Consider the following 16304-nt stretch of genomic DNA (forward strand, 5'->3'; position numbering starts at 1 on the left):
AAAATTTCAAACATACTTTGAACATATTTTTCTGAATGTCGCAGTTTCTTGCAAAACTACTCATATCCCTTCAACTATGTCCACATTTTTTTCTCCTTATCACACACACCCAATAATTTACCGAAAACTCAAAATTAAATCCAGTGAAACCAGCTCCCTTCAGAAGTTACTTATTTAGTTAATATGGTCAATTTGTGTGTAGTTTAGTAAATACAGCTGCTCTGTGAACACCTTGAAGGTTTGTTAGAGAACATTAGAGAGTAAACGGCATCAGTCAACCCACCAGACAAATCAGGGATGAAGTAGCAGAGAAGTTTGAAAAGGGCTTGGGCTATGAGGCAATCAGACTATTCATCTGAGAAACAAATAAGCTGTCAGTATCTCTGCAGGAGCTGCAGCTTTGGTGAGAGAATTTGTTCACAGCACAACTCCAAAAATCCGATTTTTAATGGAAGTGTGGCAGGATTGTTACATTTGTAAAAGACAATAATGAGAAGTCACTTCTCTTATATTAAACAATGTAAAAGATAAGATCCCCCAACAAACAATGAAAGCATGGTGGTGGCAGCATCATGCTTTTGTATGCTTTTTAAAAACCAGAGCATGGTGGATGAAAGTGTCACCAAGGCTGCAAATGACTGGCTTTGAGGTGCACCTTAGAGCAGGACCACAGCCCTTCATGTACAGCCAGCATTGTGTGTTAATCAGTCATATGTTAGAATAGCCTCACTGACCTAAATCTGATTAGAAAAAAATCATACGCAAGACTACAACACGACTCAACTTCACAGATGCTCCTCATCCAGTCCAAATAAAAATGTGTCACATTTTTCATGATTTGTATTTGTGCAAAACCTTGAAAAACATGATTTTTGTTCCAGTTCACAGTGACGAATTCTTTTGTCCTGATCTAGTCACATAAATTCCCAACAAAATGTGACAAAACCCTAAAAAATTCAAGAAGTATGAGTGTCTTCTAAGACGAACCAGCTGAAGTTGTGTCAGTCTCTAAATGTATTTATTTATTAATGTTTCTGGACTTTCCCAGCATCCTGAATGAGATTTCATGTGTGTTACTATTCACTGAGTGTTTCTCTGATGCAGCATCCTCATGAGTGTCCCTGGTGACCCCCTCCCTATCTGAGAATAACCAGTGATATATGCGCCACAGCAAAGTGGTTGACTCACCTTGTGTTGTGTTTCCGTTGACCTCTAGTAAGAGAGAGAATAGCTCCTGTATGTGTGCTTGTACCGATGTAAATGGGGTTGTGCATACACATGCAGGCTGAGCAGCAGGATCGGTTTGATGCGAGTGATAGCTGTGTTAGAGCATGGTCACAGCTATTTGATTCTGGAGTGCAGGATGAGAGGAGAAGGATGTCATTGTACAAAGAGAAAGACGGAGAGGGAGGAGAACGAGTGTGCTGTCTAGGCTGGAGAAAGAGAAAAATCTCCTTATTTTAGCTTGCAAATATCTCATTCTATCCCATTTTTCTAGTCCTCCTGTCCTCTCATCTTCACACTTTTATTCCTTTCTCCTTGAACTCCCTCCTTCCCTAGCTTTTCTCTCTCCTATTAGTATCACCTGAATTTGTCTCCTTGTACTTGACTTGGGGGGAGGGGAAAGAATGAGGACACATTGATCTGTTTCCTTACCAGACCGCTATGTTCATGCTCATGCTCCAAATGCAAAGAGACCCCCTAAATCTTTGTTTCTGACAAATACTCACAGCAGCTCTAATTAAACCACCTGACAATCCATCTCTACCTCTAACCCCCTCAGCTTTATACCTCACCCTCCGGGTCTGGGGAAACATGCGGGCTCATGTGTGTTTGTGTGTACTAGAGCGAGGTCAAAGACGAGTTTGTGTCTGTGGAGCGGTGCCGCAGGCTCCCAGTGAGGCTTTTTTTTTATAGGTGTTCTGTTTAAAAAAAATATTGGAAAATCACAGTTGTGAGCCATGTAGTGATTTCCCACCTGGGAGGAAGCCTCAAATGGAGCAATAAAGAATGGAAGATGGAAAGAGAAGAGGAAAAGGTGGAAAGGAGACACAATTCAAACAATTTTTTTGCTTGTTAAAGCTAGTCATAGTTATGATGTTTTGATGTGTTATTTTAATGCTTACTTTACTGACTCCTGTATTAAAGTTTTAGCTGTGTAATGACATACTATCTTAAGTTTAAATGTTTCATACACAGTGTGAAAATCACCTCCCTTTTCAACACTAGTGGGAATCGTGCTTGTCCATGTGACACACATTTCTTTGGGTTATAGACTCTTCCTCCTTAGTTTTAAGTTGTATTAATCGGGATTTAATGTTCCTTTCCCCTTTCCCCCAATTTGGCAAATTAAATTAAAATAAATCCAGAAGGAAGATTGCCTTTACTCAAAACTAAAGTTTGGTGAAGTAAATTTCAAATATAATTTGTGCATAAATTGCTCAAGGTGAGGGAGAGAAGGTTTATGTAAAAAAGTTGCAACAACTGGGTGCATATTTCTGCACACTTTTAAACACATAGTTTCTAGATAGCTAGATTGATAGATTGATTGATAGCCACAAAAACTCTGTTCTCGCTACCAGATCCTGATATTGAATTAATTTTGCTGTATAAGTACAATTTAAATTCAATTATATTTTGAGAAAATATCCATGTATATTTAATGAGCCAGTAAACACTAGCGTGCCTCACTAGTGCAGTGATCTGTTTCTAGCTGGGTTGTCTTTCTCATTTATTTATTTAGCTTGGTCTAAATGTTTTATCATTTAGTGCAGGAGCATGAAAGAAGAGTTAACCAGCAACTGCAAGCTGGCAGGTAAAACATTTATTCAAACCAGTCAATTTAAAGGATGAAGCATTAATATGTGCTTATTTCATCTGTTCAACGTCATGAATGGGATTTATACAAATATATCTGCGCTTCACCATTGCTGTCCACACAGCAATGGCCGTGTCAGCACACATTTCCACTTTGCCTATTACAGTGACTAAAAGTTTTCTTTCTAAAAAAGTTTTTCAGCATTTCGATTATACCCTTTTCTTAACTTTTTCCTCAGTACCACAGTGAGGCTTAAATATTTATATATTCCTGTCACCGCTGTGTGTAAACTGATACCAAAAAATGTCATTATGTTGTAAAATTCAACCACTTTCCACCATAAAATATAGTCTGGTCTGCGGCTTCTGGGGTTTGTACTATAGTAAAGATGAAATTTTATTTATTTATTTTTTCATTTTTGTCTATATTGCAGACATTTTTCAAGGAACTGTCATTTTAAAGCAAGTTAGAAATTACAGCTTTTAATATATTTTAATCAACTCTGACCAGAGTGAGAGGATGGGAGTGAAGGATATTGCCTCAACAAGCCCTGAAATCCCTCTTTGTCTTTGTGACATCAGTGATGGCTTTATTAATATACAGCTGGCAAATGTGCTCTCCAAACTTTTTAGCATCTCCTTGAAGGTGCTAATGAAACACATTATTTAGAGCGCAGACAAACAGTTTGCCCCCTTGAGCATTTAGATGGAGTTTTAAAGGAGACTCTTCTCTGATAGGTCTTCAGAGAACAGTAATTACAGTGAAATAGGACAATGCAGCACATGACCTGCACTTTAATTTGCAGACATGCACAGGCAAACACACAGAGAGTGATCATGGAGGCGAAAATCCTCCGTCAAATAATATCGGTAAGTGACCAAGTGCGTGGGTGGGTTCCTAATCTTGTTACTGTTCAGTGGCTGCACACTAAAGAGGAAACGATTGAAAAGAAAAGCAAACTGAGTTAATTGTCCTGTTCAGTCCTGTCTATAGATGCTGGGTATTTGGGGATGGTAGACACATAAAATTGTATAATTAGATTAAACTCCCACAATAATGTCTTTGGAATGGACAAGTAACAGTGGAGTTGGGTTTTAAAGCCAGAAGTTGATTATATTAATATCACCACTGAGTTTTGAAATAAAATTAAGGTAGTTGAGTAACAGATACATCCAGTAATTAGTCAGTGCTTAGATGTCAGATTAAAATGGTCTCCTGGCACATTTAATAGGGGAGCATGCAGGAGAGGAGAAGTAGAGAAAGAGAAGAGAGAGATTAAAGATGCGAGTCTTCTGAAGTGGTCTCTAGTGTCACTAAATTGCAGAAGTTAGCAGGAGAAATGGCTTGTCATGCACTAAGTTCAGACAAATTCCTTTTAGAATCTAGGAGCCTTCATATCCTGACATATTTATTTAATGAACCTTTTCATGTAATTGAATAGACGCTCTAGTGTCAATTTATGGGTCTCTATTTGATTTATTATTGTAACAAGCTTCCGGTTTTCTCCTTTAGAGTAAAAAGGAAAAAAGCACAAATTATACAGACCCTACTTATTTTGATGCAACGGGAAAAGGTGAAAGCTGTCACCGCACTGGATGCCGTTCATCTCTCATCCTCAATTAGCCATCCATCATCTCTCTTCTCTTTTGCTTGCCTCCCTTTTTCACTGCCAAATCTGGTGGATAATTTCCAAGCGCTGGCATGCAGAAATACCTGTACATCTGTGGGGCTTTCTGAAACAGATTTGTGATCTTTATATGGATTTGAGTTAAATATCAGGAAGCACTCAAGCAGCGGAAGAAGACAGACAAATAAGAGCAGCCCCAAACCAAAGCTTTTGATTCTGTGCTCCTGTTCATGGACAGATGATTTCCAGATTAGGTGGTCAGAATTTTTAATCACTATTTACTGATAATACAATAAATGAACATTTGTCCAAATAGGGTTAGGGTGACCTACATACCAGACTAGCTACGTGCTCTGAATCTATATTTTTATTTTTAATCCAAATGTTCATAAAGAAAAAAACCTAAACCATAATTTGAAAAAAAACAACATTTGTAGATGTTTTTTTAAAATTCAGTCACAATATGGTAACAATCTCACAATGGCTTTGTGATAATGTAATAACTTGCTAATCTTATGTAATTACTAAAGTAATTGCTATGCAACATTAGAACATACCAACACTACTGGTATCCAACTGCAGTCGTTTAAATTCAAAAAGACCATTAAATATGGATATACCAAAGTTCACTACTAATGCAGAAAAAATCTTATTGCATTTGCATTGATTGAATAAGATAAAATAAAATGTCAAAGTATGTGTACACTACTGTCAAACAAATTTACATTTGAAGCTATGATTTTGCTACCATTTCACTACATAATGCTGCTGTAGTAGTTATGTAGTAGTAGTTTTAAAACAATTTTATCTGTTACATAATATTCCTTATTGTGACCATATTCACATCAAGTTGCAGTCTGCCTCTTTTCTCAATTAAAATTCGGACAGCTTTAGTGCTTTGTGTATTTGACTCTTACATAAACCTCTGATAAATCTTCTCTCTATCTCATGTAAGCCAATGAATGTAATCTAGAAATAGAAAAGACCGCCAGTCCCCTTGGCAGTGGTTTTGTTTGTTTATAGCAATTATGATAATTTGGGAATAACATTTCGTTACCCTCTTGTTGGCACATGCAGGCACTTTAAAAATAACACCAGGAATAACACGTTTTCCTGCTGAGACTGCCATCCTGCAGCACGATCTCTTTGACGCATTTTGACTGGAATGCTAATGTCATAAATTACCAAGTGGCAGCGCTGGTCTGCAGGTGTCTCCTTATAGTTACCTGAAACAAGATGGAGCAACAATTGTTTTTTTTTTTCAATTCTTGGCTTCAGATGAAAACCTTCAAGAAACGTAATGTTGCCTTTTTCCCTTCTGTTTTATTTTGTTTTACCTCTTTTAGTCAAGAGTTGTTGCCTGCATGACAGCTATCCTGAGTCAGATGGATGATCGTCATTATGCCACGTACATAGAAACCTTCACTGGAACTACTGATCTAGTGGTAACTTCACACACACGCCTCCAAATTTGCAGGCAATAAGCAATCTTTTCAACTAGATTGCTTAAGGTTTTATAGGAAGTGATTCACTTTTTTCTCTTTAATCGCAGGACTTCCTGATGGAGTCCTTCCTGCTTTTCAAGGACCTGATTGGAAAACATGTATATCCCTCTGACTGGATGGCCATGATCATGGTGCAGAACAGGTCAGTACTTCATTAATGAGCAAAACTGACATGCTTGCATTTAAACAGGGCCTAGAGTTCGGACGATGCACATCGTGAGATCCCTTCATTCACCTAAATAAGCCACAGCAGCCCTGCTATACGGCCTGCTGTTCGACCCATGAGGCATGGCGCTACATCTTAAGGGACTGTCAACATTCCACAATGAATTGTTCATCTGCGCTAACCCACACTGAGATGAGTTAGAGATAGTAAAGCTGGGATCAGGGCTGTAATGATGAAAACGGCTGATGTGACAAATACGCTGGTGTGCGCGGACTGATAGAGCACAAATCTATCAATGAAAGGAGCCAGAGGGGAGGCTAAAGCTGTGAAGCCAATAGGTAGAAGAGAAAGTGAAGTAAAAAGAACAACTTACTCTGTAGACTGGGGCTTGGGAAGAAGTGTGCAAATATAGCATTTGAGTCCCACTACATAGAAAATGTAGGAGGAGGGGGAATGAGAGGGGATGTCATTTGGCTCTGGATAATGATGATAGATGGTGTTTGGGCCAAAAGAGGCTGGAAGCAGTTTCTCCTTAAGTTCAAAAATGCATTAAATAACGTCTCACTGATACCTCTGCACTCAGTGTGTCGAGCTGCTGTCATGCTTCTACTGAGATAGAAGAATAGCAATAGTTTAAAAAATCCCTGAAAAAGCAGTTTACAGTATGAAACGCCATGAAATTCCTTATCTAGAAAAAAACACTGTTTTGATGCATTACACATTTTTATTCATTGGATTCTTTTTTTTTTCTCACACAAGATTAGTTTTGTTATTGATCATTGCAGTGCCAATGTAAAGGTTTACATCCATTTGTCATGGATCTGATTTTTATTTTAAATATGGGTCTTTAGTGATGTATTTAAAACAGTTTTGGGCAGAGGAAATCTTCATGCATTTAACAGATTTAATTAATTTCCAAAATATTAATTAGGCTTCACAAGTGTATATGAGATAATTCTAAAAATGTAACAATTCCAGTCCCTTCAGGAGAAATGCTTTACCTCCTGGTGCAAAGATGGTGCAAAGATTGAGCACTTTGGACAAAATGATTAAGAAAAAGTATATTTGATCAATCAACGTTTTGCGTTTAAACTTAAGAAAATTATACTGTCAAGTATGTAAGAGGTAGACTCAGCCCAAGGGGTTATTTAGAATAATTCTAACAATATTTAAGGGTGGATAAACACCAAATCTTTAACTATACCTAAACTCAACAGTTAGATGATTTAAACTTGGACACAATTGGGATTTCCAGTTGTAAAATTATCCCAAACACACACCAAAACTTTTTAACTGTAAGGAAGATTCCAGCCAATACCCTATTAAAGCATTTAACTAAAAAAAATGTGGTTTCATCCCAGGAAATTAGGCAGTTTTAATAAACCTCACCTTTTCTGATTCCAAGAGTTTCCCGAACATCCAATCACTATTATGCCAGAATCTCACTCCTTCTACTTCACTTTCTGTTCGAAAACATTTTTAGTTTCCTTGCTTGTGACTGATCAGCATTTGTCACTGCCTTATTGACACACTGCTTTTTGTTGTTAATAAAAGCATCTGCTCATCCATCTTAAAATTTCCACTTTATTCACAAAATTTGGAATTAGTTAGGAAAGAAAATCAAAGACATTAAGTCTAGCATTTTAATAAAAAAAAATGAGAGTACCATTGGAAATATCCCATACTACAGTTGGATTAAACAATATAACATCAATATATTCATTTTTAACATTGATTTGTCCTTTAGGGTCTTCCTGAGAGCCATAAATACCTATGCTGACACAATGAACCAAAAGTTCCTGACTAATGATGACTTCGAAGTGCAGGTAATTGTGTTTTGTATACAGTATATACAAATATTATGTAGCTGTGGTCATTTTCCTGTCTCACTGTTTAGTATGCTTCCTGAAGACTTTCTCTGCTTTCTCTGTCTCCATAGCTCTGGAATAACTACTTCCACTTGGCGGTGGCATTTATTACTCAAGAGTCTCTGCAGCTTCAGCATTTCTCTCCAACCAAAAGGAACAAGATTCTGGTCAAGTGAGAGTACAAACATTTAATTTCCTCCTTTTTACCACATCTGCTCCGACTGCGCTAATGGCACTACCTATTAAAAGCCTTTGTTACCTGTAGACAGGAGATCAATTCAGTTGAGGTAGAGCAGCACTGCATTATCTTTCCTAAGGGGATGTTCAGTTTCTGAAGGTGAAAATAAGTATTGATTAGGTAATTGTTGCAAACTGAGGGGATGACTTTTCTTCTCTTATCAATTTATATGTACTTTCCCTTTTATTCTCACTCTTACACATTTTTCTTTCAGATATGGAGATATGAGAAGGCTCATTGGCTTTGCAATACGTGACATCTGGTACAAACTTGGTGAGAAGCTATAATGAATTGTGCAAAAATTTTTACAGAAGATTCACAGATTTAAATTTTAAATCCAGAGCACTCAGGTGGTTCTGCATGCTAAAATAGAGATGCAAATGTGGTAAATACTGTGAAAACCAGAGTTAAAAGAAAAGGGGAACACTTTTGTCAGTTTTTTGCGGAGAGACTCAGGGAATTAGTTGAAAGAAAGTAAAAGGGAACCAATAGAAACCACACAATGTATTTTGGGTTTCTTTTGCTTTTTTGTGTGTTTTCTTTGTCCTTCTTTTTCACAAAACCCCAAAGCATGCTTATAACAAGACACAGGATCTCACATAGAAAACATTATAACTACACTGTGTCAAAGGTCTATTTCAGGGCTTCTTAAACTCAAGTTCAAAGGTCTAAAGGTGATTTCAAGATAAGGTCAAAGGCTCAGAAAAGCACTTTAGAGCAAAACCATTTTGTTACATTTTTTATTTAAAGTTCACAAGCAAAAGCAATGACACTTTGTGCCTGCAGGTGTTTTTTATGGCATAGCGCTATAGGTTTTCACAGCAAAGCTTGTAAGCACTTTAATTATATGAGTAGTGTAAGTTCTTGTTTAGGATTAGTTGGAATACTCACATTAAAATAGGTGCTGTGGGCTGCAGCTTTTCTGGAGATATTTCTAGTATTTATAGTCATAGTGATTAAAGGGATGATTAAAAGAAAGTTTGTAGAAATTCAACACAGTCTGTTCCCTGATGCAGCCGTCGCATATAACCAGAACTCCAAAAGCACAAATGCTGCTCTAAAAACAAAACATTTTCTTATAAACTACTTCAGATGCACCAAGTAGTGCAAATGTTCTCTAATCAGCACTCAATAATTACTTCTACTTTGGTTTTCTAATACATAGTTATAATTATTTATGCTTTTGTGGAACTAATAGAGAAAAACGATCATTAAAAAAAGCAAAAATAACTATCTCACAAACAACAATTAGAATTTAGCATTAATTTGATAAATTACATTTCTTGTTATGATCTTTCTCTTTCTTTTGTGCCACTGAGAAACGATACAGTGATTGCACATCCTTAATTCCTATGCATGTATTTGTCTTTTGTAGGAAGTCATAAGATATGTTTTATCCCTGGTATGGTGGGTCCAATCCTGGAGATGACTTTGATTCCTGAGGAGGAGCTGAGAAGAGCCACGATCCCCATCTTTTTCGACATGATCTCCTGCGAGCATGTCCAGTTTGGAAACTTCCAGAAGGTGGATATGCATGAAAAACATTCAGGAGTCAAAATTTCCTCACCATTACAGTGAACATAACAGAGAAATGTCCTGGTTGAACCAAAAGCACATACACATAAAATTACTACACTGATTTCCTGCAATGTTGAATCTGAAACAAGGGACCTCCTAGATGCATTTGCATAATTGATTTGTCTTTTTTTTTTGTTTCACTCTCCCTAATTTATCCACTCTTTCTTTTCCAAACCTGTACTTTTTTTTTCAACAGTTTGAAAACGAGATAATCCTGAAGTTGGATCATGAGGTGGAAGGTGGAGGAGGAGATGAACGATACATGCAACTCCTAGAAACCATGTAGGACTGAGTATTTAAGCATATTAAATCCAAAAATGCTAAATAAATATTTCATCTTAAGGTATATATTTGCTGTTCCCTTAGAATAAGCTTTGCAGTTAGTATTATTTTTCTTTGTCAAAACTAGAGAAACACAGAAAGCTGACAGCTCTGAAAAACAAACCCTGTTTCAGGTTGTTGATAATTAAACTGCTTATTCTCCTCCATCAGCTTGTTGGACTGTGCAGCTGAGAAATCCACACTGAAGCCACAGGTGCAGCACTTTGTCTCTTTGGTTAAGGGTCTCCTGACTCGTCTCCTTGACTACCGCACCGTGATGAGTGATGACAGCCGCAACAACCGCATGAGCTGCACTGTCAATCTTCTGGTTAGTAAAAACACCACTAAAATAAACCCTATGGTGTCAGAGATGTCATCAACTTTGATGAGGTTCTTCCTGTAACCATCTAAGAGACTTTACAGCCTATATTTAGTCATCTCATTTTTAGCAAGTTTTTTCATTTTTTAATTCTCAGCCACTTGGTTGATTTACCAGATTTTTTGGAGTCTTCTTTTAGCATCATGTGGTCTGCTTGCGGGGTGAAATTATTTCAACATTGGACCTGAGCATTCTGGCAGTTGTTTTAAATATCCTTCACTTTTATACTGTTTTCCATACAATAGAATAGTTGATTTCTCGTTCTTTTCATACCTCCTTAAATCCCTTACAAGACATCTAAGTTGCCACAATCATGAGTCTGAAGTCTTCAGACAGCTCTTTTGATCTCACTATGGTGTTTACTCTCACTTTAACAGCCAGGAGCACACCAAATGAAATGTCAGGAGGTTTAAACTCAAATCAAATTCAAAATGTTTGGTATCAGTGTGATTGTGCTAAGGACTTTTCCCGGTTTATTTCCCTCCATAATTGCACCGTTTCCATATTTGCAGAGTTAAAATAAAAACAAAATCCATTTGGTTATTTTGTTCTAACATTACAATGTCTTTCATAGTGATTTTTAATTAAATATATATTTTTACCTCTTTAAATTTTTGAGGTGATTGATCTAGAGATAGTTTTCAATCTGTAGCTTCAGGCTGTTTACAAAAGGTTTCATCATTCTATGCACTTATTAAATGTTCCCCTGTAGATGTCCATTCAAATGATTTCATTCATTAGTCTCACAGTTTGTAAGTTTTATTCAAAATAGTCAAACTATGCCTTCATTCTGCATTTTTTAATAAGTCATTTGTTATCAAACTGAGAAATAAATCTTACATGAATATGAATCCGTGCATCTGTGTTCACATCTTATATTGTAGTTTTTAGAAGAACACTGCTGGGAAATGGCAAAAGTATTTAGCTTATATCTTGTGGCAGTTGCCCATTAGATATTCTATTTAATTTATTTCTTGGGCTGAAAAATCCTTTCTCCAGGCTAGCAAGCACTCTCATATTTACACCCCGCCCCGGGCTAACACACACAATCACTCACATATTTGTTATTTGCCAAGCCTCCTGATGCAGATGGATTTTCAAAGGAACAGAAATGTACTCCTAAATGTAAAGGCATTCATACTCCTCTGGCCAAAATATCCCAGTCTAACTTGAATATAAAAGTTTCAGAGGCATTTTTGTGCCATCAGCATTTTTCCAAAAGTTTTTCATGTTCCAATTTACTGAATGATTTGTGTTAATTTAAAATTAAATAGCTTCGTAATCCAGTTGACAAGTGATTGATTGGACATACGAAAATCCACTTCCACTATGTCCTAAAACACTGGAAGGTTTAAAAGTAAAAGAAAAAAAAAAAGCACAAAGGCTTCCCCACAGCTTTGAGTTCATGTTACTTTGGGAAATATGAATCTTAGCTAAAAGAGAATCAATGACATTTCATTGCCAATTTTACTTATGTTTTTTTGAGCAATGACAATAAAATAAGTCTAAGTCTTCATATGTTCCGTTTATAGAAAATAACAAAAAGTTTGCAGTAATCAATGATTGCACATAAAAGCTTCAAAATGCTGGAGTAACGTGTTAACCTGCTGTATCTCATGTTTGATATGTGATTAAAGCAAAGCAAACCAAAAATCGTTCGAGCCAGTTGTCCAATCCCATTGAATGTTTGGAAATGATCTGTCCAAACATTGATTGGATCTGTTATGTGATACATATTGTGGCTGTCAGTCCATCCATCAATCCATCTATCAATCAATCATGCAATCATACAGTTTTGATCCATTAGTTTGCTCATTTCAGCCAGCTTTGCTATAAATTTAGGCGGTGAAAAATTGAGATGGAATGCTTCACCTTTTTGTGTCAGCTCTCACTTCACTAAAAACAGACATGTATAGTGTCTTCATCTCTGTAAATGTAACCCCAACGCCCCTGTCAATCTCCTGCTCTGTTCTATCAGCAATGACGAATAAGGCACTTAAACTGTCCCTCTTGAGGCGACTTCTCTTTCCCGACCCAGGGTGGAAAAACAACACTTTTCCCACTCAGAGCCAATGTTCAGTCTTGGAGGTGTTCATTGTTATTCAGGCTGTTTAACATTCAGTTGCAAACACCCCCCATTGTATTTTATCTTGAAAAAGGAAAATGTGATCGGATACCAGAAAAAAAACAAAAATCAGCAGACTTTATTCTTGGTCCTGTTGTTGAAAGTATACCTCAAAAAATAGGCTTACTGAATTCAAATAGCCCAAAACAATCAGTAGTATGTCTAAATGTTACCATATAGGTATTAGCATCTAATTCTTACAACTTTTTAAGCTTTCTTTCATTTTAAATGTTTGGTGTTGTGTATGCGTGTGTTTACTGTGTGTCTCTTTCGCTGATAATGAGAGGTGGGGTTAAATCAGTTTGTTCCACTTCTCAGTTCTCTGTAGATGTCATTAAACTTAATTAAACTGGGAAATACAGATACAACAGCACATTACCACACTCACAATACCAGAAGGATGCATTGAAGCACTCATGCTGTAAGACACTGTTGGACAAACTCGCAATGCAGAAATGCAAAATTACAAACTCAAACTTTGTGCAGCTCTCAAGAATTTGTGTGGATATGTTTTCACTGTAAGTCAACTTCTTCCTTTCTATTTTCTGCAGAACTTCTACAAAGACATCAACCGTGAAGGAATGTATATCAGGTATTTGCATTATATCCTTGATTTATCCTAAAATGCTTTTAAATGTTGCACGTCTGTCTTGTAAAGTCTGCATGCATTTTGAAATGCATGTCTCAATGCGTGTGCTTCTATGTGTGTGTGCGGTTTCGTAATCTGACGAGGGATTATATGAGTTCTGCTGAATTAATGTCAAAATCCAACGGATCAGGTGGTGGTCTGACAGTAGAGAAAGCAGAGGGAGGCATGATGAGCACCAGCGAGGTGGAAAGGCAGAGAGAGGCAGCATGTTTGCAGTGGGAGAGACAAAAATGACTGAGAGAACCAGACTACATGGTTTCTGTCAGGTCAAGTGGCTCACCTTGTGTTTTCTTTTTTTTTTGTAGTCTTTTTGTTAGAAGAGTTGACTGACTTTAATTCTTCCTGAGGAATTACGGTTAGGGTTAGCTTCAGACAAATAAAACTTGAATCGAACTAGGAGTGGACTGGTTCACAAAATCCATGTTTTAATCTGGTTTGCAGTTGTTGGGCACATGGTTTTTGCGTCACTTCAGAATTTCCATGGAAATTCGCCTCATCGTAGTGATAGTCTGAGGATAAAACAGTCTGTTATCGGTGTTCAACCAATGTGGAAGTGTTCCCCATTTCAAACTGCTTTTCATTTAATGGATAAAATGGTTTTAAAACTAGATCTGTTTCGTCAGGCTGCGCCTTAACAATTCTTCTTTCCGTCTCTTCAAAACGTTTGGAAATTACTGAGTTGCTATCGACTCAGCAGGAGTGAATATTACACAGTCAAACCATGCCAACTTTATTCACAAAGCAGATTAAAGACAGCAACCGCTGACTGAACAAAGTGCTGAACATAGAAATGAATAAAATTAATGGAGAAAGTGGGAGAATTGAACTAAAAAATTTTTTAAATGAAATACTTAAAATGTGCAATAAAAGTAAAAGCAGCAGCAACAAAACACAACATAGACAAGAAGAAACTCAAAATAACAACTTCTATTGGGTCAAAAGAAGAGGCCTTTTGATTTACAGTCACATTAGTTAAAGACATATTGAATGTACTGAATGTTATAACAATTACACAGAAATACTACTCATGCATTCATAATGTTTTTACGAGTTTTTTGGTAAAGCAACCCACCAGGGTGTTTTAGTAGGTTTGAAAATAAGAGCTTTGTTATAGAAAGCAGAATTAAAGATTCTTATCAAAGAATTGTTGTTTGCGGTGTGGACTAATGGCTCATCATTACATGGCGTGGTGAGTGGCCTACATTTGTATAAACACTTGAGAAAGTGCACTTTACCCTGGAATCAGTCCTTGTGCAAGACACAACAATTCAGACAGACAGAGTGGGAGATTCTAACCAGCAACCCACTGGTTACAGGATGGTCCTCTACCCCCTGAGCCACTGCCACCCCACAACATATCCAACTACCATTAACTATTTGGTCTTCAGCCCAAGTCTCCTCAGAGGACCTGATGTCTTTTAATAACTCAGAAGCCTACTAAACCTTGAATAAATAAAAAATGCAAAGCAAAAAAAAGTCAGTGCTGTGCTTGCCATGGGAGTAAAGTTATGAGCAAACAAGAAGCTCACACACAGTGCAGGGAGACAGATGCAAACAGAGCCGTGAGAAAGATGAGGAAACAGACACGCATACAACTAGGAGAATCATCCCCAGTCCCAAGATCTCTCTTGCCTGCATGTTTCTGGATTTGCTACAACACAAGACATAAGTGAATGATTCATTAGCAGTATTCCACAGACATTGATGAAATGTTGACATCATTTGTGTCGTAGCAGGAAAATGTAAATAAAATGCAGGACAGTAGGCATGAGGATCCTCGGTGGTATTGTACAAATGGCAGCAAATGTAACTCAACTAGTTGGTCCAACCAGCAGGATGACACAGATCATGTACATCTGAAATATATTCAGCAGAAACTAAAAAAGTAATGTGGTGTAAAATAGTCATTTGTGTCAATGTAACTGTGGAAATCAAAGCAATGAGGCCTCGCCTACCTCAGTAGGTGAGTGTTCATGATTCAGAAAAAGACTGGATATGTTGTGCAACTCATGAGAGAGCCCTAATGCACAAGACATATAAATGCTCGGTTCATATTTGCCAACAAATAACCTGATGATTCCATAAACTTTTAGGAAAATATTTACAAACTAATAAGACAAAAGATTGTCTTTTTGGAAGGTAACACAGTACTTCAGACAAAGCAAATAATCACTGGAAGTAGTAGCTTAAAGTTCTGGAGGCTTCCCTTAATTGATGAAATTATGAAATCTGTAACGGGGTCAATACTGTTTCAAAGTAGTGTAACTATTGGTATATGGGCTGAAGCAGGAAATCCCACTGGGAAATTACTGAGATTTTTTTCTTGGAAATATTAATAGAGTTTGGCTACATGCCTCCTGCCCTCTAACATAATCATTCTGGCTTTCTTTCCTGTACTTTCTCTTTTTTTATAATTTTGGTAATTTATTAAAATGAAAATGTTTGGAACAATTTCCCAGTAAGTCCCCTCTTTTTTTTTGTTCCACTTAGGATAACAGACTTCAGTAAACCCCCGGAACACTTTACTGTTTACTTTTCATGGCTGTACCCGGTTTGATGATGTTGTGAATTTTTTGCTATAGCTGCAGCACCTGTTTTCACATAAATCCTGCATCCTGCTAAGCAATACGTTAGGCCCAAAAAGTTTCAGTCTTTTTGTTGAGGTTTTCCCTGTTTCACTTTTCACTAAAACAATAATTTAAACCTGTGAAGGGCAAGAAATGCATAACCTGTTGTGTTTCTATATTTACCAACATATTTGACATGTTGCTGCACCTTAGTAATATCAATACGTGTTGCATTGTGCTTGCAACTGCCAGAGAGTAGGATGAAATAGTAAATGGACAAACTTGGAGGATAGTATTACCTTATTTTACTGTGACAGTACATGCTGCAGTGACAACAGTACGGCACTACATATGTCTTGCAGACTACCTAGATGACCAATTATTTAAATAGGGGAAAAGACATGATAGATATGTTTAATAAATGATGACAAATCTTGCTCTTGATAACTAAAGCAGTGTTGCT

The 16304-nt window shown here is 37.0% G+C and overlaps 1 protein-coding gene across 1 annotated transcript in view; it reads left to right on the plus strand.

Annotated features, from left to right (window-relative positions):
* The window catches only part of dock2 (dedicator of cytokinesis 2), a 104742-nt gene that overhangs the window by 74768 nt on the left and 13670 nt on the right, over positions 1–16304 (plus strand). Inside the window, 9 exon segments of the mRNA XM_032555129.1 lie at positions 5792–5890; positions 5998–6092; positions 7864–7942; positions 8056–8156; positions 8437–8495; positions 9598–9746; positions 9997–10082; positions 10293–10449; positions 13177–13217. Coding sequence (XP_032411020.1) covers positions 5792–5890; positions 5998–6092; positions 7864–7942; positions 8056–8156; positions 8437–8495; positions 9598–9746; positions 9997–10082; positions 10293–10449; positions 13177–13217 — 866 coding nt within the window.

Source organism: Xiphophorus hellerii, chromosome 23 (assembly GCF_003331165.1).
Source record: "Xiphophorus hellerii strain 12219 chromosome 23, Xiphophorus_hellerii-4.1, whole genome shotgun sequence".
Lineage (NCBI taxonomy): Eukaryota > Metazoa > Chordata > Actinopteri > Cyprinodontiformes > Poeciliidae > Xiphophorus > Xiphophorus hellerii.